General features: G+C 41.3%; 1 protein-coding gene across 1 annotated transcript; it reads left to right on the top strand.

Annotated features, from left to right (window-relative positions):
* Positions 1 to 470: 470 nt before the first annotated feature.
* On the top strand, positions 471 to 23,823 carry MTRFR (mitochondrial translation release factor in rescue). The gene is made up of 3 exons (XM_082271324.1): positions 471 to 545; positions 12,409 to 12,675; positions 23,558 to 23,823. Exons 2-3 carry the CDS (start codon positions 12,409 to 12,411, stop codon positions 23,771 to 23,773), a joined length of 483 nt encoding a protein of 160 aa, XP_082127450.1. The 5' UTR covers positions 471 to 545; the 3' UTR covers positions 23,774 to 23,823.
* The last annotated feature ends 1,231 nt before the right edge of the window (positions 23,824 to 25,054 follow it).

The raw sequence follows: 25,054 nt of genomic DNA, 5'->3' as shown, positions 1-25,054 counted from the left end.
AGAACCCTAATACTAAACCTAATCACCCATGTCACTTTATAATACTGACACTGCACCCCGCTATCACCCAGAACCCTCATATCACCTTGTAGTCTCACTCAGCAACTTTATGTAACCCTGAAGAACTGCACCCCTCCCCTCCTCCATCTTCAAGCATCTGTGTCACTCCCTATAAACCAAACTGCACTCCTATACAAGCACCGCCCCCCTCCCCCCATTATCACTGTGTAATCCAGACACCTTGTACCCCCACCCTATAGCTCTGACACTGAACCTTCAATAACCCAGCACCTTGGAATGCTCTATTTCTCCCCGTATATATCACTGACACAGCATTCCTCCGCCACTCATCTCCCGTGACAGTGCACCCAGCACGCCCTACCACACTGTCACTGCACAGCCACCAAACTACAACATGGTGACTGGGGAACCTGAGCATCCCAGAAATTACAGAACACTTAGTGTACGCTCCGCCCACTTCCTGTCCTTGGCGGATATCACTTCCGGGTCCCTGTAGTGGATGGGAAGTGGCCGCTGCCTTGTGGGTATGTCATTGGTTTCTTATTGCTAGGAAGAGTGTCCTGCTGTCAATGTTCACATTATGTTTTACCAGAATGGCATGCTTGTATATTGCAGCAAAGAGAAATCCAATGCTGACATTCTGGATTCTGTTTATCCCGCATAGTCAATACTTTTTAGTTGCAGGGAACTCTTTTCAGAGTTAGCAAATCAGAATATTGAAAACCAGAGGACTATCATGACAGTCAATAGGAATGAGAGGTTAGCAGTAGAAGCCTCCGTGTTTAGCTTGGTAAGATTTCTTCTAAGTGCTAGCAAACCTCAAAATGTAATATATTGCAGCTTACCAATCTTTGGATGTGGTGGCTGCATTAGCTTTCTTTTTATAGGCTAGGTTCACACTTGTGCGGCTGTGCTGGCCATGGTTTTCGCAGGCACGGGGGCCCATTCATTTAAATGTGCTGCTGTGCCTCATGACGTGCTGGAAAGAAGTCCCTGCACTGTTTTTGCAGGTAGTTGCAGCTACGGGAATTTGTGCAGGTCTTGCAGAGGCACCACCTGCACAGGTGTGAACCTAGCCTCAGCCGTTGTTTACAGTGAAGAAGTTTGGTCAAATCACATGACGGGTCGCAATCTTTTGCCGGCAATGGCACAGTTCCAGTCAGTGCAATGCCAACTTTGCAGCGGCGCACCAATTTGCAAAAGTCAGGGTTCGTACGGTCCTGGAAATCCTGGAAAAGTCATGGAATTTTTAGATGACACTTTCCAGGTCTGGCAAAGTCATGGAAAATTAGTAAACCCCACTAGGTTTTGGAAAAGTCATGGAATATGAGAACTGTGGAGGAGCGGGGAGTGGATGCTTAATTATTTTATTGCCTAATGATTTTATTGCCACATTATATTAAATCGGTGTAAGCGTCCTTCCGGGTCCGCGGTATGCGCTTACTGTCATTGGCCAGCTCAGCCGAGGAGATGAACCAATCAAGCAGCGTGGAGGGCCGGCCGCGGTTTGCCCTGAGACTGTGACTGGCCAGCAGCAACAGCCGGGAGATTACAACCAATCAGGCAGCGGAAGCGTCACTGGACGGCGGGCCAGCAGCATGAGTTAGTTTCAGCTAAAGTTAGTGTGTTCAGTGTTACAGCAATGCCAGGGAAATGCAGCTTTAAAAATGTATGGCTTCATGACGAAAAGTATGAGAGGTGGCTGGAGAAAGATCAGGACCTGGGACGTGCTAAATGTACAGTGTGTCATAAAACGTTTGACATTTCGAACATGGGAGAGGCAGCGCTGTCTAGCCATGCTAAAGGTGCAAAGTACTAGTCTGCAGCTGCGTGCTCGACAGCTTCCAATCTGATCGCTGGCTTTTTCACCCGTGCGCCTGAAGTGACACCGGCTCCCAGCTGAGACAGCGGTGCTTCCATCTCATCCACTGTAAAACAAGGGACCATTTTGAGTCACTCTGTATCCAGAATCGAAACCCTAACTGCAGCGGTACTGTACACTACAAAGATTGTCATTTATTTTAGTAAAAATATGCTGGGTGTGACATGGATTTTCTTCTTATTTAACATGTATACATAGACATTTCATGAAACTTTAGGTCATGAATATTTACGTGAAGTCATGGAAAAGTCATGGAATTGAATTGGTGAAAATGTGTATGAACCCTGAAAAGTAGTTCCTGCACTACTTTTGGCGACTTTGGGTGAGACTTCAATAGACACCTGTGCATGAAGTCACACAGATGTCTTTCAAGTTGGACTCCACCACATAACGACCGCCCACCGCAGTTTTACTGCAGCAGGCAGCCACTCCTGGGCAAAGCGACGTTATACTACGTGGCTTGCTCAGGAGACTCTAGGACGCGAGTGCGCGCTACCGGCGGTGTGCTCCTGCTCCTTAGCTGGGGAGCCAGTGCGTGTGACCAGCGGCTCCGATGGCCGCTGGCCACTCGCGATCTCCCGTAGCTGAGAGAGGACAGGCGGCTGATGTAAACACAGCCGTCTGTCATTCTCCCTGAGGTGATCACAGAGGCTATGTGATCCTGCTATATAGGATCGCATGTCTCTGTGATTACTTCAAAAGCCACGCCCCTGACAGTTAGAATCATGCCCCTAGGGACACATTTAACCCCTTGATCACACATACTGTTAACCCCTTCCCTGCCAGTGTCATTTTTACAGTAACAGTGCATATTTTTAGCACTGATTACTGTAGTAATGTCACTGGTACCCCCAAAAGTGTCAAAAATGTCAGTTAGGGGTCCGATATGTCTACCGCAGGGCTTGACAAATTTTCCTGAAATCTATGAGCCAGCTAAAAAAGTTAGGAGCCAGTTTTTTTTTTTTAACCACTTTACCACTAGAGCATTTTGCTGTCTTACGTCTGGGCCACTTTTTGCGATTCGGCGCTGTGCGACTGACAATTGCGCGGTCGTGCGACGCCGTACCCAAACGAAATTGACGTCCTTTTTTTCCCACAAACAGAGCTTTCTTTTGGTGGTATTTGATCACCTGTGCGATTTTTACTTTTTGCGCTATAAACAAAAAAAGAGCGTTTATTCTGAGAAAATAACAATATTTTTCTATATGAAATTCCCCCCAAAATAGATGTAAAAACCAATTTTTTTTTTCATTTTTGGCCAATTTGTTTTCCTCTACCTATGTTTGGTAAAAAAAATCACAATAAGCGTATTTTGATTGGTTTGCGCAAAAGTTATTGCGTTTACTAACAAAGGGAAAGATTTATGTCATTTTTTGGTGTTTTTTTTTTTTAACGAGTAATGGCGGCGATCTGCGATTTTTTTTTTTTTTTTTTTTTTTTTTGCGGGACTGCGACATTGCGGCAGACAGATTGGACCCCTGACTGACATTTTTGACACTTTTGGGGGTACCAGTGACATTACTGCAGTAATCAGTGCTATAAATATGCACTGTTACTGTAAAAATGACACTGGCAGGGAAGGGGTTAACTTTATTGGAGAGGGAGGGGTTAATGTATGCCTGGTGCTTACTGACGTGTGGGGGGGGAGTTGACTGTGTGAGACATGGACAGATCGGATGTCCAGCTATGCTGAACACTCCGATCTGTCACTGAGGAGATCCGCCCGCTCTGTTTACACAGGCAGGCGGATCTCCACACTAGATCCCCGACGATCGGGGCAGAGCAGCGGCGATCGCCGCTGCTCCTCCCCTGGCCCGACTCCTGCTGTGAATGAAAACAGCGGGAGCGCGCCTCCGGCGGCGCGCTAGCGCCGCCTACAGGGGAGGAGTCTGGTGACGTAGGTCTACGTCGTCAGACGGGAACGAGCCACTTTGCCGCAGTACTATTACAGTACTTAGTGGTAAAGTGGTTAAACTAACAACAAAGCTTTATTTAATAAAACAGATACTAAATTTACACATAAATACGACTAGAACCCCACTCTCCTCTATAGCACAATTGGATGAAAACAGACTGTCTGTCTCTTTCCATCCGATGCCATCTGATCCCATCCACGGGATGGATAGAAAATAGAACCACCTTCCGTCTGCTTTTGGTGGACAGGATCAGATGGCGGCAGATTACTGCTTCATAGAGGAGAATCAAGGGTCCGATCAGGTCTGCCTGAAAAACTGACAGGCGGACCTGTTCAGACAGCCCGTGTGAAAGGGGCCTTCGGCTGTGGCATGGCGATGAGGGAAAAAAAAAGTGTGTGTGTATATATATATATATATATATATATATATATATATATATATATATATATATATATATAAATATAAATATATTTTTTTTAATAATTGGAAAAAAAGAAAAAAATAATAATATATTTTTTTTTTTTTTTTTTTTTTTTTACATTTAAAAAATAAATTAAATAAATAATAATAACCACACTCCCTGTTAAAGGTAACTAACTGGACAGGGAGATGGTAATGAATTGAGAACAAAAAGGCAGTGGAAACAGTCACCACAAGAGGGCGCCAGTTCCCCATTGGAAGCCTGTCATCTCAAGTAGGCCGAAAAGCCGGGCCTCAATTTTCGGACGGCCCGGAAGTCCGTGCACTCCGTGCGCGGAAGTCCGGGCAAAAATGACAGGACACCTTCTGCAGGGCACCCCCAGGCGCCAGGTCGCTAATTCTAGTCGCAAATGCGACCTGGCGCCCGGGGATTGTCGAGCCCTGGTCTACCGCAATGTCGCAATCCCGCAAAACAAAATCACAGATCGCCGCCATTACTAGTAAAAAAACAAAACAATAAAAATGACATAAATCTTTCCTGTAGTTAATAAACGCAATAACTTTTGCACAAACCAATCAAAATACGCTTATTGCGATTTTTTTTTTTTTTAATTTTTTTTACCAAAAATATGTAGCAGAAAACACCTCACCTGCGTTACCCGGAAGGATGGGCAGAGCAATAAGCCGGCCGGCTTGCATCTTTTTAGCGCAAATTGACTTATACTATTGTCGGACCCGGACTGTTTCAGTGCGGTGGCTGGTTTAGGATCACGGCTCCTTGTTGGACGTGGTAGAGAGAGGCATCATGCCATTTACAGGATCCTGTTGGAGCTTCCATTCCATATTGAATGCTTGTCTTTGCCTTCCCTCCGGTAAGCGTTTAGTGTGCCCTCAGCATGCAGCACTGATTGTGGAGGAAGTCACGATATTTGGTGAAGGATTCCTTTTTTGCACTTGGCACCCATTTATTTGGACTTTTGTAATTTTTACTTTATGGACATTACACTGTTTGATTGTTTCACTGCCATGATTTTTTTATTGGACATTATGGTATAATTTAATAGCACATTCATTGTCATTAATACAATTTGTTTGATTTGATTATCATTCTATCAATCTAGTGCAGCTCTTCTTTTGCATTTATTCCTTGGTGTTTTCCCACTACAGCTGCAGCTTTTCACATTTTTATTGATTTTGCCACCATTCATATTGGTTTATTCACTTTTTACATTTGTGCTTAGCGCGGTTATTTTTATACACCGAAAACAAATTGGCCTAAAATGTTAGATTTTTACATTTTTTATTTATTTTTTTTTTATTTGAGAATTTCATATAAAAGAATGTGAAAAATATTGTAATTTTTTTCAAAATTGTTGCTTTTTTTTTTTTTTTTTTTTTTTTATAGTGCAAAAAATAAAAATCACACAGGTGATCAAATACCACCAAAAGAAAGCTCTATTTGTGGGAAAAATTTTGTTTGGGTACAGCGTCGCACGACCGTGCAATTGTCTGTTAAAGTAACGCAGGGCCTGGTCATTGAGCAGCCAAATCTTCCGGTGCTAAAGTGGTTAAGGTGGCACTGAAATGTAGCTTTGAAATTTGTTCGATTTCAGATGAAGTTGCATGATTTCAAAGTCACGTCAATGTGAACAATGGGCTTAGTCTTTTTTCCCCCTCTGTTTTCACCTGGTGATCACACACTAGTAACACACCTCCTGTATTAGAGTGCCCCCACTCTGGATGAAGGAGCATTAGAGACATCTGTGGACAGCAACATTGTCAGTCTGTGGGGAATGAAGAAACGGATGCACTAGCAGATTTAAACATAGTAACAAATTGAACCCAAACTCAAGCTATTACTTTATCCCAAAGGAAATAAAACTGTTGCTGTGATTGTTTATAAAGGTTTTACACAAAAGCAGTTCATTGTAAGCACCCCTGTGATTGTTAAATGGTTTGTCTCTGCGCGCTGTTTTATTTTCTATATACTGAAAAAAAAATCTAAGATTCCAAGTCGTCCTGACAGGACAAAAATGGTTAAAAACATGGAGGCAGAGAAATAGATGGTGAAGTGCAAGGATCCTTATAGCAAGTTTTATGCGGCCTGGCCCACCTGGATACACTATATGTCAGGGGCTTCTGGGACATTGTAGTCCCTATTATGAGTGCCTTCCCATCCGTAGGAGGTGATGGTCTACTTGTCACCTTGGGCTTTACACTATACTATACCCTTTTCTTTGTACCTAATTTTATACAATACTCACTTTTTATGTGTATGTTAACCTATGACCAGGTTAGACTTGCTTTTTACGCCCACCATATCCTGTCCCTATGTTGATGGACCAGTTATAGGTTGCTCTTTGTTTTTTTTTTTTTGGTTATATGTTTTTACCTTCTTTGTATTGTTTAGCGCCGGTTCACACTGCAGCGACGCTACTTCGCACCGCAACCTCCGAGGTCGCGGTGCGAGCAGCGCGCCGCGACCTCGGAGCGGCCGCCACGGAGTTCATAACATTGAAGTCTATGGCGGTCGCCTCCGGGTCGCCCCAAAGAAGCTCCGGACCCTTTTTCTAGGTCGGAGCGACTTGTGTCGCTCCTATTAGAACGGGTCCGCAGCTTTCCTATGGGAGGCGACCTGCGGCGACCTGTGTGAACCGGCACTTATTTTACTGCAGTGCTTGTTACACAGTAGCTGAGTGTTTCACTCTACAGGATGTGAATAGGTAACTGGGGGCACCCTAGTGTAGTGGAATTGTGCTCATTGTCCTATGCTCTGCAGATGCTTTTCCCAGTTGGACCCTCCTGGCAGCTGGGCTTGGAGGCCTTGGCTATTGGGGCCAATCCCTTGTAATTGCTATCTCTTCTACAGGGCTGCATCCACTGACAGATGGGCCTCAGTTTTAGAGGAGGAACATGTAAGTGCTTAGGAACATCCTCATGCTGTTGTTGCCCTCATCTTACTTGTGGTCAATTATGTCATAGGCTGTGATATCAAATCAATCTTATCATATCCAATCAAAAAATGGTGATCTCAAGTGATAGTCCCAATTCACAGTGAATATAAAAGTGACACAAAATAAAACTAAACACTCTTCATCTGTGATCGTGGTCAAAGGTGCTGCATGCTTCACTCCAAGTGCTCTCTTTTTCCAGTGAATGGTGCAAGATTAGCAGCTCACCTTAAACTTAGACTCCTGAGAGTCAAACACGCTCTGGGATAATCACAGCAGCCTGATGTCCCTTCCTTCCACCGCCTCCAACACTTCCTCCAAGTATATAGGAAATCCAGTGTGGAAAGAAAGACAGTTCTTGTGCTCTCTGTTTGAATAGGCTATTTATTCTCTCCGAATTAATGAATTTTAAACTTACATTCCAAAGCACTTCAAGCAGTGCGGACTTTCATAGCATCACAAACTTTTCTGTAGCCTCCAGGAATCTGCGTACTGACGAGCAGGCTCCTCCCCCGTACGCGTTGCGTCAGAGACTTCGTCAGCGGGGTGGAGCCAATCGTGTACGCGAATCCTATATAGTACTATTGCCGCCGTCATCCTGCCCGTGTGCATTTAATTATTTTATTTTTTTTACACTGGCGCCTGTAAAGAATTGCACCCAGGATCAGCAGATCACAGGTGCAACAATGCCAAGATCCTGCAGACGCTCTGTATACTGTCTGCCCCTACCTCTGATACGGTCAGAAAATTACTGAATTGCAGAAAGTCAATGAACTACGAGAGCGCTCACCAGCACCCTCGGTGGCCAAGGCCAACAGTACTTATAGTTAATTTATTCACAGAACTCTGTGGGCAGAGCCATTCACGGCCGCACTGTTTTTAAAGTGTGACAGCGAGTTCAGTTATAAGATTCCCCCCTGCCTGCTGTCACATAGAGGGATGGGATCGGAGGAGAGGATGCAAGAGCTGGAACATGTTGCATCCTAAATATGGGTAGAACATGTAACCTGTTCCAAAAGTGAACTTATCCTTTGACCACTAGACCTCCAGAAGGTTTTACCCTCCTTCATGACCAGTGCCTTTTTTGGTATTCGCCACTGCGCTACTTTCACTAGCAATTGCGCGGTCATGCAATACTGTACCCAAATGACATTTTTATATTTTCACAAATCAAGCTTTCTTTTGATGGTATTTGATCACCACTGGGATTTATTGTACTTTTTTTGCGATATAAATGAAAAAGAGCAAACACTTTTAAAAACAAATTATATAAAATGTATTTTGCTACATGTCTTTGGTATAAAAAAAAAAAAAAAAAGTGTAAAATAATTTTTGTTTGTGTGAAAGTTATAGCATCTGCAAACTATAGTGTATATAGATTTGAAAATCGATCAATCCCGATGTACTGATTGCCTATCATTTCTTGAGGCCCTAAAATGCTAGGACAGTACAAGTTACCCCCAAATTACCCCTTTTTGAAAAGTAGGCAGTCTTAGGCATTTAGTAAGAGGCATGGCAAGTTTTTTGATGTTGTAATTTTTTGTTACAATTTTTTTTTATTTTTTTTAACCACTTACCCACTGTGCACGTAAACCCCCTTCCTAACCAGACCAATTTTCAGCTTTCAGTGCTGTCATATTTTGAATGACAATTAGTCATGCAACACTGTACCCATATGAAATTTTCGTCCTTTTTTCATACAAACAGAGCTTTCTTTTGGTGGTATTAAATCATCATTGGGTTTTTTTTTTTGTGCCATAAATGAAAAAAGACGGAAAAAGTCACTTGTCAGCTGCTATAGCTAAAAGCCCTTTCTGTCTTAGGGTGGCTACTCTCTCTATGGAGGAGCAACAGGGATAATAACCCTTTGACACCATCATTGTCTGGAGAGTATAGGTGAACTAGGTCATTTAGATGGATATAAAGCAAGACTTGAGCTTTATATATTTTATGCAGTTACAGAAACAGTTTGTTTTATTTTTGGGATAAAGATTTTACATAAATATATAATAATAGATGATCAATGTAAGCACCCCTATCAATCTCAAATGGCTTGAGACCACCCTCTAAATTTTGCTAGACAGCTTGGTCTGTTATAAGAAGTTGAAACTCATCAGGGGATAATAAAGGAAGGAAAGACTAAAATCATTTACTGATTAGAAAAGTGCAATATATAAAATTTTGGGGTTAAAATGCGCTTTAAAGTGGACCTTCATTTAAACGTTCTGCTCATTCTCAAAAATTGGTGGGTTTTCCCCCTTCATCTTCCAGGACAGCTACTTGAGAGATGGCTGGCTCCGCCCTCTACAGGAAACACAAATCAGACATTAATTTAAAAAAGGCCCTCCCCTTTCCTCTGACCCTCAGTTTGTTTTGTGTTTCCAGACCCTCTAGGAGTACATACCGTAATGTTTGTTTTTGGTCTGGTAACTTGGTTGGCGGACCCCCCTTTTTTCTGGCATATAGTCAGACCAAGCTGTGGCTAGCTTTACTATATCTTTTTTTATATCTTTTTTTCCTCTTTCAAGTTACTTACCTTACCTGTTATAAGGTAAATTCCATATCCCAGTGTCCCTGGTCCGGAATGCGCCTGTTAGGCCTGATGGTGTGCTGAGGCAGGTGCCGTTTTTGTCTGGGAGACTGCTGCTTAGTTCTTGGGCTAAAAAAGACTAGCTTTGTACGCCAGCAAGGGAGGGTTGAAGAAGCAATCTTCCTGAAGAGGGGGAGAATTTTTCTCTTGGCCTAGCAGCTTTGCAGTGGTGTAGGTGCTCATTGAGAGTTCCTCACCATTCTATTGGGAGTCTGCACGATGGAAGGGAGGTAACCGCTCGCGCAGTCTTCTATCCCTAAATCAGCAGATTCTGAGCTAGGCGGAGAACCATGTTACTTCCATCAGGGCAGTTCGTATCAGTGGCACAGCAAATACTCTAGCGGACTATTTAAGCCGAGTATCAGCTGTGGCAACTGGGAGCTGAACCAAGAGATCTCTCTAAGATGGGGTCTTCCTGCAGTGAATCTTTTTGCAGCCATTTTGAACAGGTAGCTTCCAACCTCACTGGAGAGGGAGGCCGAAGCGTTAGGGACGGATGTTCTTACTTACTCGTGGAAGTTCAGTCTTGCTTATGCCTGCCTTCCCTCTGTTACCTCTAGTGGTCTGGAAAATTGTCCAGGATCAAGCGGAGGTAATCCTAATTGCTCCTTGGTGGCCCAGGAGAAGTTGTTTTCCACTCTCTTGAGACTCTCAACAGCTCCCGGATCGAAGGGACATTTCCAGATGGGCCAGTACTCCACCCAAACCCTTGGATTTACCGTTTGACGGCCTGGAGGCTGAGCTGCGCCTTTTACAGTTAAAGGGGTGTTCAGAAAAGGTCATTTGTAATATCTGGACAGCTGTAAGTTGGCTATATTTTATTTTATTTACAGTAAAGTTTGGAAAACTTTTGTTTCCTAGCAAAAGAAAATTGGGGTTGATTCCTTTTCTATTGCTTGTGTGCTGGATTTTTTACAGGAGGGAGTAGAAAAGAGGTCTTTCTGTTAGTACGCTTAAAGTTTAGGTTGCCGCCCTGTCACTTTTCTGGGAAGTCAAGCTAGCTGAGGAGCCGTTGATTTAAAAGATTCCTCTTAGCTAAAGCTAGGCGAGCTCCCAGATTATTTAGGCAGGTCCCTCCTTGGGACTTGTCTTTTTGGTTTTGAACGCTCTTACTAGAACTCCCTTTTGAACCTTTGGATGAGGATTCCTTAAGTTTGGTTACCTTTTTTAAGACTGCCTTTCTTTTAGCCATCACTTTGGGGAGGAGAATTTCGAATTTGAAATCCCTCTCTTGTAAAGACCAATTCTTAAGAGTTCTATAAGTTAGGGTAGTGATTAAACCTGACTATTTGTACTTACCCAAAGTCTCTTTTGGTTTTCATAGATCTCAGGAGGTAATCCTGCCTATTTTTTGTTCCTCCTCCAAGAATTCGGAGGAGAAAAGAATTAGCCTTTTGGATGTAACAAGATGTCTTCTGCATTATTTACAGGTTTCTAGTAATTTTAGGAAGCCATCTCAGCTGTTGATTTTCTTTAGTGGCCCTAAAAAAGGGACCAAGGCCTCTACAGGCTCAATTTCCAGATGGATCAGGGAAGCTATTTTCGCAGCTTACAAGTCCTCAGGTCAGGCCCCTCCTACTAGGGTTTGGGCTCATTCTACGAGATCTTTCATCAGACATCGAGATATCATGGGCAGAAAGAGCAGGAGCATTGTGGGAAGAAATATCCAAGGCTGCTGTCTGGTCCTCTTCTCACGCATTTATTAAGCATCACCGAGTCCAGATGCTCTGCAGCCAGGACCTCTCCTTTGGAAGGAAGGTTTTAAAGGCTGTTGTCCCTCCCTAAGGTATAGAATCTTGCTTATCCTCTCAAGTAGCTGTCCTGGAAGATAAAGGGGGAAACCCCCCATTAGACTTACCGGTAACGGTATTTCCATGAATCTTCCAGGACAGCATTCAGATTTCCCACCCTATTCCTTTTTTTTTTTTTTTTTTTTTTTTTTTTACACTGGTCTCCTTGTTTACCTTGGTGATGGTGTTTTGAGAGTGGTTCTATTATTCCTCTGCCTGGTAAACATTGATGGAGGTTTTCTTGATCCTCATAACAACTGAGGGTCAGAGGAAAGGGGAGGGCCTTTAAATTATGTCTGATTTGTGTTTCCTGTAGAGGGTGGAGCCAATCATCTCCCAAGTAGCTGTCCTGGAAGATTCATGGCAATACCGTTACTGGTAAGTCTAACAAGGGTTTTTTTGTGGTGTGACAGGTACCTGCTCCTATTTGCACAGTTCTCATCTAGGCAAGAATTACATCAGCTTGGACTGCCCCCCCCCCCCCCCAACCCCACAGTATTTGTAACTACTGACTTTAAATTTAAAAAACAGGACTGACGTTCCTCTTTAACAGGTTGCAACCTTTCCTCATTCTATGCAAACAAAACTAAAATGTTTACTGGGTTTCACTTCAAATTTTTTTAAATGCTTTCTGAATGTGATGCTCTTCAACCTGTGTTTACAAGCCAAGTTTAGTAAGTCCCTATGGGTACTTTGGGCACCTTTATTACTTGGTTCTTAATAACCTATATGTATTTGGTTCTTAATAACTTATATGTATTTGTAAGTGGGATCCGTAGACCTTATTCTTAGTGTTTTAGAAGATATTTAATAATATTTGTTCTTTATTATTATACAGATGCGATCCATGGCTTCGGTCATTTTCAGTTTGTCTCAGCTGTCTTGGAAACCATGGAGTCGGCAGCTCAATTTCCTGAACCAACTGAGTGCAAGTGTTATGGTCCAGAGAGCAGGAAAAAAGAGTTCAACCATGGATCTAATAGAATTAAATGAGAAGGACTTAACAGAACAGTTTGTTCGAGGAGATGGTCCTGGAGGACAAGCTACTAATAAAACCAATAACTGTGTAGTGCTAAAGCATATTCCATCTGGAATTGTTGTCAAGGTAACATTTATACAAGTAAACTTTTATTAAGGAAATGTTGACTGGATGCAGAGTAAGACATGGCTATAGGTTTGGTGCTTGAAATATCTATAACTACATTGGAACCAAGGATTCTTTCTGGAACAATGTGGAGTGTCCCCTTTGGTGAACAACACCTTTATTTATTAGAAGAGTGGTGGGCATCCTGAATTTAAACGATTCCTATTTGGTTCCATAGTCTTCCAAAGGGTGATATTTGTTAAATGTATTATTAATTGGAAAGCGCAACGTCAATTGTGTCCAACACAGTGTACAATTACACTAGCATTGCTCGTTATAACATGGCAGAAGCAGTTGTAGTGAACACTGAATTGCAGTTTTCAGAAATGGGGGGCGATATGTGCGCTGTCACTTGGGTATCCAAATAGGAGGAATTCCTAAAATGTGTTGCAACTGATGAAGATTAGGATCTGATCCTAATCTCATATCCCACCTGCAGCCAGCTCTGGTATATTCACTGAATACCAATTTAAATATTGAATTACAAAAATGAGTTGGCGCTGGTGGGCAACAATCTCAGAAGGGGCTCAAAAATGAGCTCCCTAATGACATAGGTATAGTATGAACTTCCTCTGATAAAGTATGGTGGGAATTACCATGTACAAAATTGCATAAAAAAGTATTATGATAAAAAGTGTAAAAGGTCAATCGGACTGTAAAAAATCTAGTAAAATCCGAATCATAAAGAATATGTATCCAAATCCTAAAACAAATGGTGTGTCTGTCTTCAATATAAATAGATCAATAGGACTGTAAAAAATAGTAGTAAAATCCGAATCCTAAAAAGTATGTATCCAAATCCTACAACAGATAATTTGTCTATCTTCAATATAAATAAGTCAAAAAACGCTGCTTCAATATATGTCTAAGTCCTAAAACATGTATATATCCTAAACCAAATACTGTGTCTGTCTTCAATATAAAAGAATCTACAGTGGCTGTTCCAATGTATATCCGGCTTCTATTCACGGAAAAAAACGCATTGATAAAATATCATGAGAAAAATGCCAAATAGCAGTACCAAGCGATTTAAAGTCACAGTGACAAGCGATCACTGTAAAAGCTATTTCAGATATTCCGATTTGACAATCAAAAAAAAAAAAACTCCAATGTAAACTAATGTGATAACCATTCAATTCTGAGTGAATATATATATATATATATATATATATATATATATAACTAATAAATATCCATCAGTGCATTATAATCCTAAATATCCATACTGCATAAATATAAAAAGTGACAAATGTATAAAACCACAAGTAAATTCTTCTGCAATAAAGTAGTTCAAGTGCAATTAAACAATCTAGTGTGGTGATCAATAAATATATAAATAAATCAATAAATATATATAGTGCAATTAGCAGTCCATGTGCAATAACGAAAAACAGCTGGTGCAATCAAAGCTGGTGCAGTGAAAAAATAAAGTTCATCGGTGCACATATAATAAGGTGACAATTGGTGAATTTCTGGGGAAACTTGTGAACATCCAGTGATGTGATCCAAAGTGAGCCGTGAAAATACAGAAGCAGTGGCCGCTCACCTCACTGCACCTTTTAAGGCTCTTTTCTCTGGTGGCTCCGACCTCCACTCTTAGTTCGATAGCTGTCAATCCCAACTTTACTTGCACGGTACCAGTATAATCCGGAAAAGAGAAGCAATAATGCCCAATAGTGAAGTATGTAGAAAACTCACTTTTATTAATAAAATCAGTGGAACAGGAACACTCACATTTGCATCAAATAAAACGTGTAAAAACGATCAAGCCAGCCGCACTCTTGCGGTATGATTCCTCTGGGTACTTCCGGCCACGGCCGTAAAACCGGAAGTCGACGTCACCCGATGCCTCCCGACGTGTTGCGTCACAGATCACGTGACTTTATCAAGGGATGGACTAAGGGTGACTATCTCCACCTTATGTAGCACGGAGGTAGCCATGCAGTGACTGCAGTAGTGATTTAAAATTATTGCAGCAGTGAGTGGCGCACTACTGCAGCAGTAGTCCACTGACTCCAATCCACTGTCAGTGGATTGAGTGGACTGGACAGACAATACTACTACACTTCAATACTCCCAGTTAAGTGGAACAATATTATAGTACATTTCAGCATGTTCACCAGTTAAACGGCTTCTTTATTTTCATAAATTGCTGCCACTTCACTAAAAACACGCTCACTTGGTACTGGGGAAGGAGGAGCAGAAAGGTATCTTCTAGCATGAGAAGCAAGTATTTTGTTGCGTGCCTCATTTTCTTTCCACCACTGAAGAGGATCACCACTTTTTCTGTCAATTACTGGTTTCATTCAAATAGAGATGAAGTTCATCATCCAGGCTCATTATTGCAGATTGAGAAGAATCCTCTGCATGAGGCCCCAATATTACACTGAACATGTCATCTATTTCACCACAATGAAGTTTCTCTTCTTCTGTCCATTTGTCTTTTGGACATTTTTCTCCTTTAGCATCCTGCTCTTCCACATCAGAAACCTGCTCTTCTTCTTTAATTTTCTTTTCAGCAGGAACCTCCTGCACCTCCTGTTGAATATCTTCTGTCAGCCATTGTTTTTTTCCTTGGCCAATACATCATCACAATAGAAAGGATGGTTCTTGTATCGAGGATCCAAAAGACATGCAAGCACAACATTTTTATTCTCTTCATGCTTCTCAAAATGTTTGGTGAGGCTGTCCCTCATGGCCTGCCTACATGTTTTAGTGCCACGTGTGTTGGGTCATTCCCGTTGAAGAAGCATCTTCAGCACTCTCACACATGGGATTACAGATGACACGGATGAGTCGTAATGACTCACCTCTAGTGTCACTTCCTCTATGGGGAGGAGCGTCTCAATGACATTGGCTGATCAGCAGTAGGACAAGAATATCCTCCAAGTCCATATTCACTGTAACATATGGTAAGAGCTCGCTTCTGCTCCAGCATCCTTTGCAGCATGTGTAGCTTTGAGTTCCATCATGTTGGAACAGCCTGTATCAAGTTGTGTTTGGGTAGGCCAAGGTCTTCCTGAATGCACCTCAGTCGCTGCTTGGCAAGGATTGAATGGTGGAAATGGCCTGCGCACTTCTTCAGCATGCTAATTATGACAAGCAAAGCTTTCTGGTTTGACAGACCATCATTTACCACAAGTTGAAGGGTGTGTGCCATGCAATTGAAGTCTGACACTTCAGCAAGTCTCATTCCTTTCGCCATGTCCCCTCCGCTGCACAAGCATCACTCGGTCTTTGGTGATTCCCCATTCTTCTAGCATGCCTAGAAACATTTCTTTTATGTACTCCTCAGTGTGGGATTCATGCATCACTTTTGTATTCAACACCACATGCCTTCCGCTATCAATGTAGTGTCATGTATGACTCAATAGTGATTCTGTTTGTCCTGACCAGCAGTCAGTCGTGAATGAGAGTGAGTTGCCAGCATTCTCTGGTTTCAGCATAGCCTTTACTTTCTCAATGACCTTTTGGTGAATCTTTCCCAGCATTTCGGTTTGATAAAACTTGTCACTCTTCAGTGTGTACCTTGGCTCAACTATGGACATCAACCGCTTAAATCCAGAGTCAGGCACCATTGTAAATGGCTGGTTATCAGTGACCATCATCTCTGTGATTACTCTGTCCAGCAGTTGGGATCTTCCATCAGATTTTAGCCACCTATCGGTTATTGTTGCCTGGGATAGTGATGTTTCAGCTTGTGATTCATTTTGTTTTTACTGTCCTGCATGAAACAGATCAACATGATGAACTCTTAGATGGGCCCAAAGATTTGACGTATTTTTGGTTTTTGCAGTTATTGATCCCATGCTTACATTGTTTTTGCACGTGTTGCACAGTGCTGCTGATTTTCCTGGAGATGGAGACGAGAAATAGTCCCACACCACATTTTTAATTTTTCGATCTGCATCCATCTCCATTGACATTTGAAGGACACTACTACTGAAATTGAATATTGGGCTTAAAAAAAACTGGCTGGCTGGCACCCTGTGGTAATGAGTGGCTGGCACCCTGTGGTAATGAGTGGCTGGCACCCTTTGGTGGGTGGCTGGCACCCTGTTGTGGGTGGCTGGCTGGCACCCTTTTATTGGCAAGTAACTATGCCCCATATCTTTTTTAAAATTTGTATCTAAAAAATGTTTTTATAATCCTTTCTGTGTTATGGCACCAATTCATTATTCTTTCAAAAACTCTACTTTTCTGGGAAGAAGGTTCCTTTTGATCAATGGATGTATGTGACTTATTCAGAGGTTAAAGTTAATGATAGTTCACACAAACAAAATAAAACATCTAAGATTTTGTTAGAATCTAAAAAATGGGGTTATTTCAAATAATTTAATTAAAAAAAGTCAAGCCTTAACCACTTACCGTAAAGTGACTTAGGGCTACGTCGGCTGACTTTGCGGTGTTATACCGGGGTGATGCCTCTAGCTAGAGGCATCACCCCGGTACCATTGTTTGGAGCCGGCGGTCGGCTTTCCGGTGGTAATGACCAGTGTTGGGGTAGTTACTCAAAAAATGTAACTAGTTACTTCTGTAAATTGTAATGAGATTACTTTACTAGTTACTGCATTTGAAAAGTAACTTCACTACTTATTACTTTACTTTCCTCTTTCTTAACCCCTTCCTTACCGCGCCATGTCAAATGACGTCGGCACAAATCCTTTCTCGATCCGGGCGGACGTCATGGCGGCGCCCGGATCTCCCCGCTACTGCGCGCCCCCGGGGGGCGCGCAGCGCGGCGATCGGGGGTGAGGCTCGTCCCTCGGACTGAGCCCAACCCCGATCAAGGTAAACAGCCAATGAAATTGGCTGTTTACCACGTGATCGGCTGTGTCAATCCCAGCCGATCACATGAGAGGCTCCAGCGCGAGCCGCTCGTTCCTTCCTTTATCTCCAATACCTCCAATCACAGCCGGTCACAAATGTCATCAGAGAACACGGTAACTAGCTGTCACCGTGTTCTCCTCCTCACACACTGATCCTGTGTGAGGAGGAGATTGTGGTAACAGCTAGTTACCAAGTACAGTGCACCCAACCACACTGATTGCCCCCCCCCCAATAAAAAGCACCTGTCACTAGCCCATCAAAGTACCCGAGTACCTATCACCAGCTTATCAGGTACTCTGATGACAGGTACTCGGGTACTCTGATGGGCTGATGACAGGTACTCGGGTACTCTGATGGCAGGTACTCGGGTACTCTGATGGCAGGTACTCGGGTACTCTGATGACAGGTACTCGGGTACTCTGATGACAGGTACTCGGGTACTCTGATGACAGGTACTCGGGTACTTTGAGTACCCATCACCGGAGTACCCGAGTACCTGTCACCTACCCATCAGAGTACCCGAGTACCTTCCACCTGCTCATCAGAGTACCTGACACCTGAAGTACCCGAGTACTTGCCACCTGCTCATCAGTACCCATTACTACTCATCAGTACTCATCAGTACTGATCATCCGTACCCATCAGTACAGTATCAGTATCACCTATCAGTATCAGTACTACTCATCAGTACCCATCACCTGCCTGTCACCTGCCCATAAGAGTACCAGAGTACCTGTCACCTGCCCAGCAAAGTACCCGAGTACCTGTCACCCTTCATACAGCCACCATGTCTAAGTCCAAAAAGGTTTATATACGTCCTCCGTTTAAACCTAAATACCGGTGTTATGGCAGCAGATAGCTGCCATAACCCTGGTATTTTTTTAAACGGTGGACGGTTGGCTTTCCGATAAGGGTGGTCCCAGCGGCGGATTCACCGCAGGATCACCCTTCCGGGGTGGCGAAAGAGGTGCCCCCCCCTCCCGCCGCATTCTGGTCCTTTTCCCTGCTTGCCGGACCCGCTGGCAGCGGGGAAAACGATCCGGTCCTGGATCCTCACAGGCTTGCCCTCACTCGACTCTATGGTCTTGGAGGACCGGAGCTACGGCAAACGTCGTTGCCTAGCAACCAGTTTAAAGGTCCCTTTTTTTTTTTTTTTTTTTTTTTTTTTTTTCATTTTATTTAATTTTTTTTTATTTTTTTTTTTTTTTATTTTTTCTATCTTTTAGTGTACTTGTGAGATCTGAGGACTTTTTGACCCCAGATCTCACAAAAAAGAGGTCCTGTCGTGCCTTTTTCTATTACAAGTAATGTTTACATTTCTTGTAATAGAAATAAAAATGATCAATTTTTTTTTTTTTTTTTTAAAAACAGTGTAAAAATAAAAAATAATAAAATAAATAGTAAAAAAAAAAAAAAATTAAAGCGCCCTGTCCCCGTGAGCTCGCGCGCAGAAGCGAATGCATACGGAAACCCCGCCCACATATGTAAACAGTGTTCAAACTACACATGTGAGGTATCGTCGCGATCGTTAGAGCAAGAGCAATAATTTGAGCCATAGACCTCCTCTGTAACTCTAAGATAGCAACCTGTAGAAATTTTTAAAATGTCGCCTATGGGGATTTTTAAGTACCAAAGTTTGTCACCATTCTGTGAGCGTGCGCAATTTTGAAGCATGACATGTTGGGTATCTATTTACTCGGCGTAACATTATCTTTCACATTATGGAAAAAAATTGGGCTAACTTTACTGGTTTCTTATTTTTTAATTCAAAAAAGTGAATTTTTTCCCAAAAAATAGCGTTTGGAAGACCGCTGCGCAAGTACGGTGTGATAAAAAATATTGCAATAATCTCCATTTTATTCTCTAGGGTCTCTGCTAAAAAAAAAATATATAATTGTTTGGGGTTCTAAGTAGTTTTCTAGCAAAAACAACTGATTTTAGCTTGTAAACACCAAATGTCAAAAATAGGCCTAGGCAAGTGGCTAGGATGCATCATGATGCTCCTTGGATGTTGGGCCCCTCTATATGGCTAGGCTGTGAAAAAGTCTCACACATGTGGTATTGCCATACTCAGGAGGAGTGGCAGAATGTATTTTGGGGTGTCATTTTTGCTATGTACATGCTATGTGTTAGGAATATCCTATAAATTGACAACTTTGTGTAAAAAAAAAAAAAAAAAAAAAGTTTTTATTTTTTTCCCACATTTTCCAAAAACTTGTGGAAAAAAATGACATGTTCAAAGGACCCATAATGCCTCATAGAATATACGTTGGAGTGTTTGCTTTCCAAAATGGGGTCATTTTGTGGACTTTTCCATTGTATTGGTGCTCTAGGGCCTTGAAAAGTGTTATAGGTAGTAAGAAAGTTTTATGTGTATTTATGCTCCTAAAACGCCTTATGGTGCTACTTGGACGTGGAGTCTCTTTTTGTGGCCAGGCTGTGTAAAAGTCTCACACATGTGGTATCACCATACTCAGAAGGAGTAGCAGAATGAATTTTGGGGTGTAATTTTTGCTGTGTACATGCTATGTGTTAGAAATAGCTTATAAATTGACAACGTTTTGGGAAAAAAAAGAAAAAAATTTTTTTTCTTCATTTTCCCAAGAATTGTGGGAAAAAATTATAACTTCAAAAAACTCACCATGCCTCTTACTAAATACCTTGGACTGTCTACTTTACAAAAAGGGGTCATTTGGGGGGTATTTGTACTGTCCTGACATTTCAGGGCCTCAAGAAAGGAGATAGGCCATCAGTACATCTGGTGTGATCAATTTTCAGTAATTGGTACCATAGCTTCTAGACTCAATAACTTTCACACAGACTAAATAATATACACTAATTTGGGTTAAGTTTACCAGAGATATGTAGCAGTATAAATTTTGGCCCAAATGTATGAAGAAAAATTAATTTTTTGCAAAATTTTATAATAGAAACTAAAAAAAAAGTGTTTTTTTTTGCAAAATTTTTGCTCTTTTTTTGCTTATATCACGAAAAAAAAAAAACCCAGTTGTGATCAAATACCACCAAAAGAAAGCTCTATTTGTGTGAAAAAAATGATAAAAATTTTGTTTGGTTACAGTGTAGCATGACTGAGCCATTGTCATTCAAAATGTGAGAGTGCTGAAAGCTGAAAATTGGTCTGGGCAGGAAGGGGGTCTAACTGCTCTGTATGGAAGCGGTTAATTGACCGTGTAGAAGAAGATACATGACACTCTTTCTGCATAGAGTTTATTGTATAAACACAGGCTTTGGGAAACATGAGAACAAAACCTGAAAAAACAGAATAAAACATAAAGTGCAACAAAAAGTCATAAACTTCATCCCTCTCTATTCTTCGAAATAACGATTGTATCGCACGGCTTGGGTAACACAAGAAAGCGCGTTCCTATAGCCTAGTAAAGTAGTGTAGTTACTTCCTATAGCCTAGTAAAGTAGTGTAGTTACCAATATTAGTATTGTAACTAGTTACTTTACTTAGTTACCAAAAAAAGTAATGTAGTTACTGTAATCAGTTACTTTGTAACTAGTTACCCCCAACACTGGTAATGACTGATGCGGCTCGGGAGCCGCTCGGTCGTTACCCTGGCGAGTGGGAGGGGAGGTCCCCCCCCCCCCTCCCGCCGCCTTCCGCGGCTTTGCCCAGGTCTGCCGTCCCACCGGGAGACCCGAGCACCCAGCCGGCATGTCCGCCGGCTGCATGGAGTCCCGATCAAAGCCAGAAGCGGCTTCGATCGGGTCTCTGATGACGTAACCCGGAGGCGGCATCCATGACGTCACGTCCGGGTTACTCTGCTGCTAAAGGCGGCAAATTTAAAAAACGAGTGTATTCAAAAATGCCGTTTGCGGCGTTTTGAATACATGGAAGTGTAGTGGAGGGGTATAGGGTCTTTTAGACCCTCAATTCCCTCCATAAAGAGTACCGGTCACTGCATATTGCTGTCACAAGGGATGTTTACATTGCTTGTGACAGCAATAAAAGTGATCAGATTTTTTTTAAAAAACCTGGGATAAAGTTAAAAAAATAAAATAAATAGGGGAAAAAAAAAATTAGCAGTCGCCATTAGCTCGCGCACGAAAGAAAATGCATATGGAAGTCGAGCCGCGAATGAAATCGCTGTTCAAACCACATGTGAGGTATCGCCGCGATCTCCAAAGAGTGAGAAATAATTTAAAAAAAGAGCTACACTCTAACTCAAAACTGGTAACCGTTAAAAATTTAAAGCGTCGCCTATTGAGATTTCTATTGACCGTAGTTTGTTGCCATCCCACGGGTGTGCGCAATTTTAAACCGTAACATGTTGATGTTGGTTATCTATTTACTCGGTGTGACATCATCTTTCACAATATACAAAAAAAATGGGCTAACTTTACTGTTTAGTTTTTTTTTTTTAAATGCAGTGAATGTGATTTTTTTTGTAATTTTTCCAAACAAATTGCGTTTTTAAAGACCGCTGCGCAAATACCACGTGACAAAAAATATTGCAATGACCACCATTTTATTCTCCAGAGTCTTTGCTAAAAAAATATATATAATGTTTGGGGGTTCTAAGTAGTTTTCTAGGAAAAAATACTGATTTTAACTTGTAAACAAAAAGTGTCCGAAAATTACAGTACCCAAAATTGTCAGTAGGAGACATTTTGAAGGACTTTACAGCTCATAAATTTAGAGTTAACCAAGAATGATGGGCCTAGGATTTTTGTTCTCATGCAAAAGTTTGCAGTAATGCATGCCACAGGTGTGTTTGAAATTCCATGTGTATTTAGGGCGATGGGGGTTGATTTTTATTTTATTACCACTTGCTGACCATATAACTTAGATATTTACAGTGGTAAAGTGGCACGGCTATGGCAGATCACGCACCTAGTATGTAATCCAACACTTCTAGGTCTGGGGCCAGCGGCCGCCTGCGATTATACACAGTGGGAGCTGATCGGCAGGTACCGCTGACTCCTTCAGCACAGAGGGAGAACGGCGGTCTGACTATGTCAACAAGGCAAGATGCTATTCTGTGTGCCACGGGGGGCCTGCTCCCACTGTGATTATACACAACTGGAATTGTGGACTCGGTCTGCCAGCACCCAGAAATCCTTTGGTAAACAGACAGAATGGCAGTCTGTCTATGTAAACAAGGCAAACCGCTATTCTGTCAGGAGGGAAGGCATTGATCTTGTGTTCAGGAACATGACTCAATGCCTTCCCCTAGTAAAAGCACCTCCCCCACAGTACACAAGCACTGGCTAGGAACACATTTAACTCTTTGTTTGCCCCCTGATGGTAACCCCTTTCCAGCTAGTGTCATTAGTACAGTGACCATGCATGGGTTTTTTTTTTTTTTCCTCTAGCACTGATCTATGTAATAATGTCACTGGTCTCCAAAAAATGTCCAGTGTTCAAATTGTCCTCCACAATATCATAGTCCCGCTATAAGTCGCTGACCACTGCCATTAGTAAAAAAGTAAATAAATAAAAATGTCCCATAGTTTGTACACACTATAACTTTTGTGCAAACCAATCATCATACGCTTATTGTGATTTTTTTTTTTTTTTTTTTTTTTTTTTTTTTAAATATGTAGCAGAATACATATTGGTCTAAATTGATGAAGAAATTTGATTCTTGTTTTTTTTTTTTTTTTATTAGCTATGTCCTATACCAGAAAGTAAAAATATATATAATTATTTTTTTTTAAATTGTTATTCTTTTTTTGTTTATAGCGCAAAAAAAAAAAACCCACAGAGTTGATCAAATACCATTTAAAAGCTCTATTTTTGAGAAAAAAAGGACATATTTTGATGAGGTACAGCGTCACACAACTGTGCAAGTACCAGTTAAAGTATTGCAAAAAAATGGCCTGGTCATAAAGAGGAGTAAATCTTCCAGATGTCAAGTGGTTAAGTTCTGGTTTAGCCTACCAATAAAACATATCTTCTAGGTACAGGTATAAATTGAATAATACTGACTAATTGAAATATAATTTTTAACTGTTCTGAACTAAAAGAAAACTATTTGTTTAGTGCCACCAGACCAGGTCTTTGGAGACAAATCGGATGAAAGCAAGAGGCATCCTCAGGGAAAAATTGGATGTTTTGTATAAAGGAGATAACAGTGATATTATCAAGGAAAAAGAAGAAGCAAGAAGAAAGAAACAAGAACAGAAGAAAAAATCCAGGGAAACTCTAGAAAAGAAAAGGCTTCTCAAAGAGATGAAAAACTTAGAAAATACTGAATAATAATGCTGATGTACACACGTGGAGCATAAGCTAATAGACTTGTTCTTTAATAAAACCAAAACTAGTGGATAACACAGATGAACCTGTTATTCATTACCAAACTGACTCATTATGTGGGGATGATCCCGAAGGTATGGTACCTATTATCAAATCTGAATCATAATATTTCTATACCAAACTACAGAAAATACTGTGTTCTTAGTCAGTTCAATCACGTCTATATATTGCTGACAAGCTGCAGTCAGATCTGAGCTGGGCACAAATTCAAAATGTCATATACATTTTAAACTGTTTGTGAATACTATTTTTCCTTTTGATTTGAATTTACATCTTGTTCTATCTCAAATAAAATATAAATATGTTTTATTAAAAGCATGTGCAACTAAATAATACCACTATAAATGAACCATATTAAAAGGGAAAATCATTTTTATACAAGAATAGACAATAATCTATGTATGGTTTATTTTTTGCTGAATGTGTTTTCAATGGAGATATTTCCCCTCACTTCCTTCCCTGGAGATAAAATAGAAAGCAAGTGAAAAATCTCTAAAAAAAAAAAAAAAGTAAAGGAAATCTAACCTGTCACTGGAACAGGTACCTGTGTTGAGAGGACAGGAGTTACATTTCTTGGGGGATACACACTGTGGTAAGAACCTAATGCTGACTATACACTCTACAATCCCTTTTATATTTACCAAAACTGTAATATGAAGACAAATCTAAATAACCCATTATATTTTCATCCAGTCAGGCATTCCCTTCTACTACATAGATGTAGTTCCACCACCGCAGGAGCCGCTTAAGTATGATTGGTCCTGTACTCTGCTTCTTAATCCCAAGAACAATCTCTGGCACACCTGGCAATAGTGTAAGTGCAAAGACCATGAAAACACACAGGTTATGATAAAACACAGAACTGTCTTTACTATAAGGTTTTGTGTAAATGTAACAGACAGTAATAGTGTATTCTTGAATGCATTAGCTGAAGAACAATAACTGAGATTAAGAGCAATATACCTCGATATATTATATCAGGCTGCTTCTAGGGGATTCCACAACCGTAAATTACCCCAGAAGCAAAGGCAAGCACTTAAACAACGATACACAATATAATGGAAAATTGTTGCCAATACTTACTGTAGTTTTCTTTTCCTGGCATAGGGGTGAGCCAGGAAAATGAAAAATTGTTGCCAATACTTACCGTAATTTTCTTTTCCTGGCTCTGCCCATGCCATCATGTGCTGGCATGGGGCTGAGCCAGGAAAAAAAAAACTTTAC

Source organism: Pelophylax lessonae, assembly GCF_965119305.1.
Source record: "Pelophylax lessonae genome assembly, chromosome: 1".
In the NCBI taxonomy this organism is placed as follows: Eukaryota; Metazoa; Chordata; class Amphibia; order Anura; family Ranidae; genus Pelophylax; species Pelophylax lessonae.
Note: the sequence above shows the minus strand (reverse complement) of the source record. Positions and strands in the feature narration are given on the sequence as shown.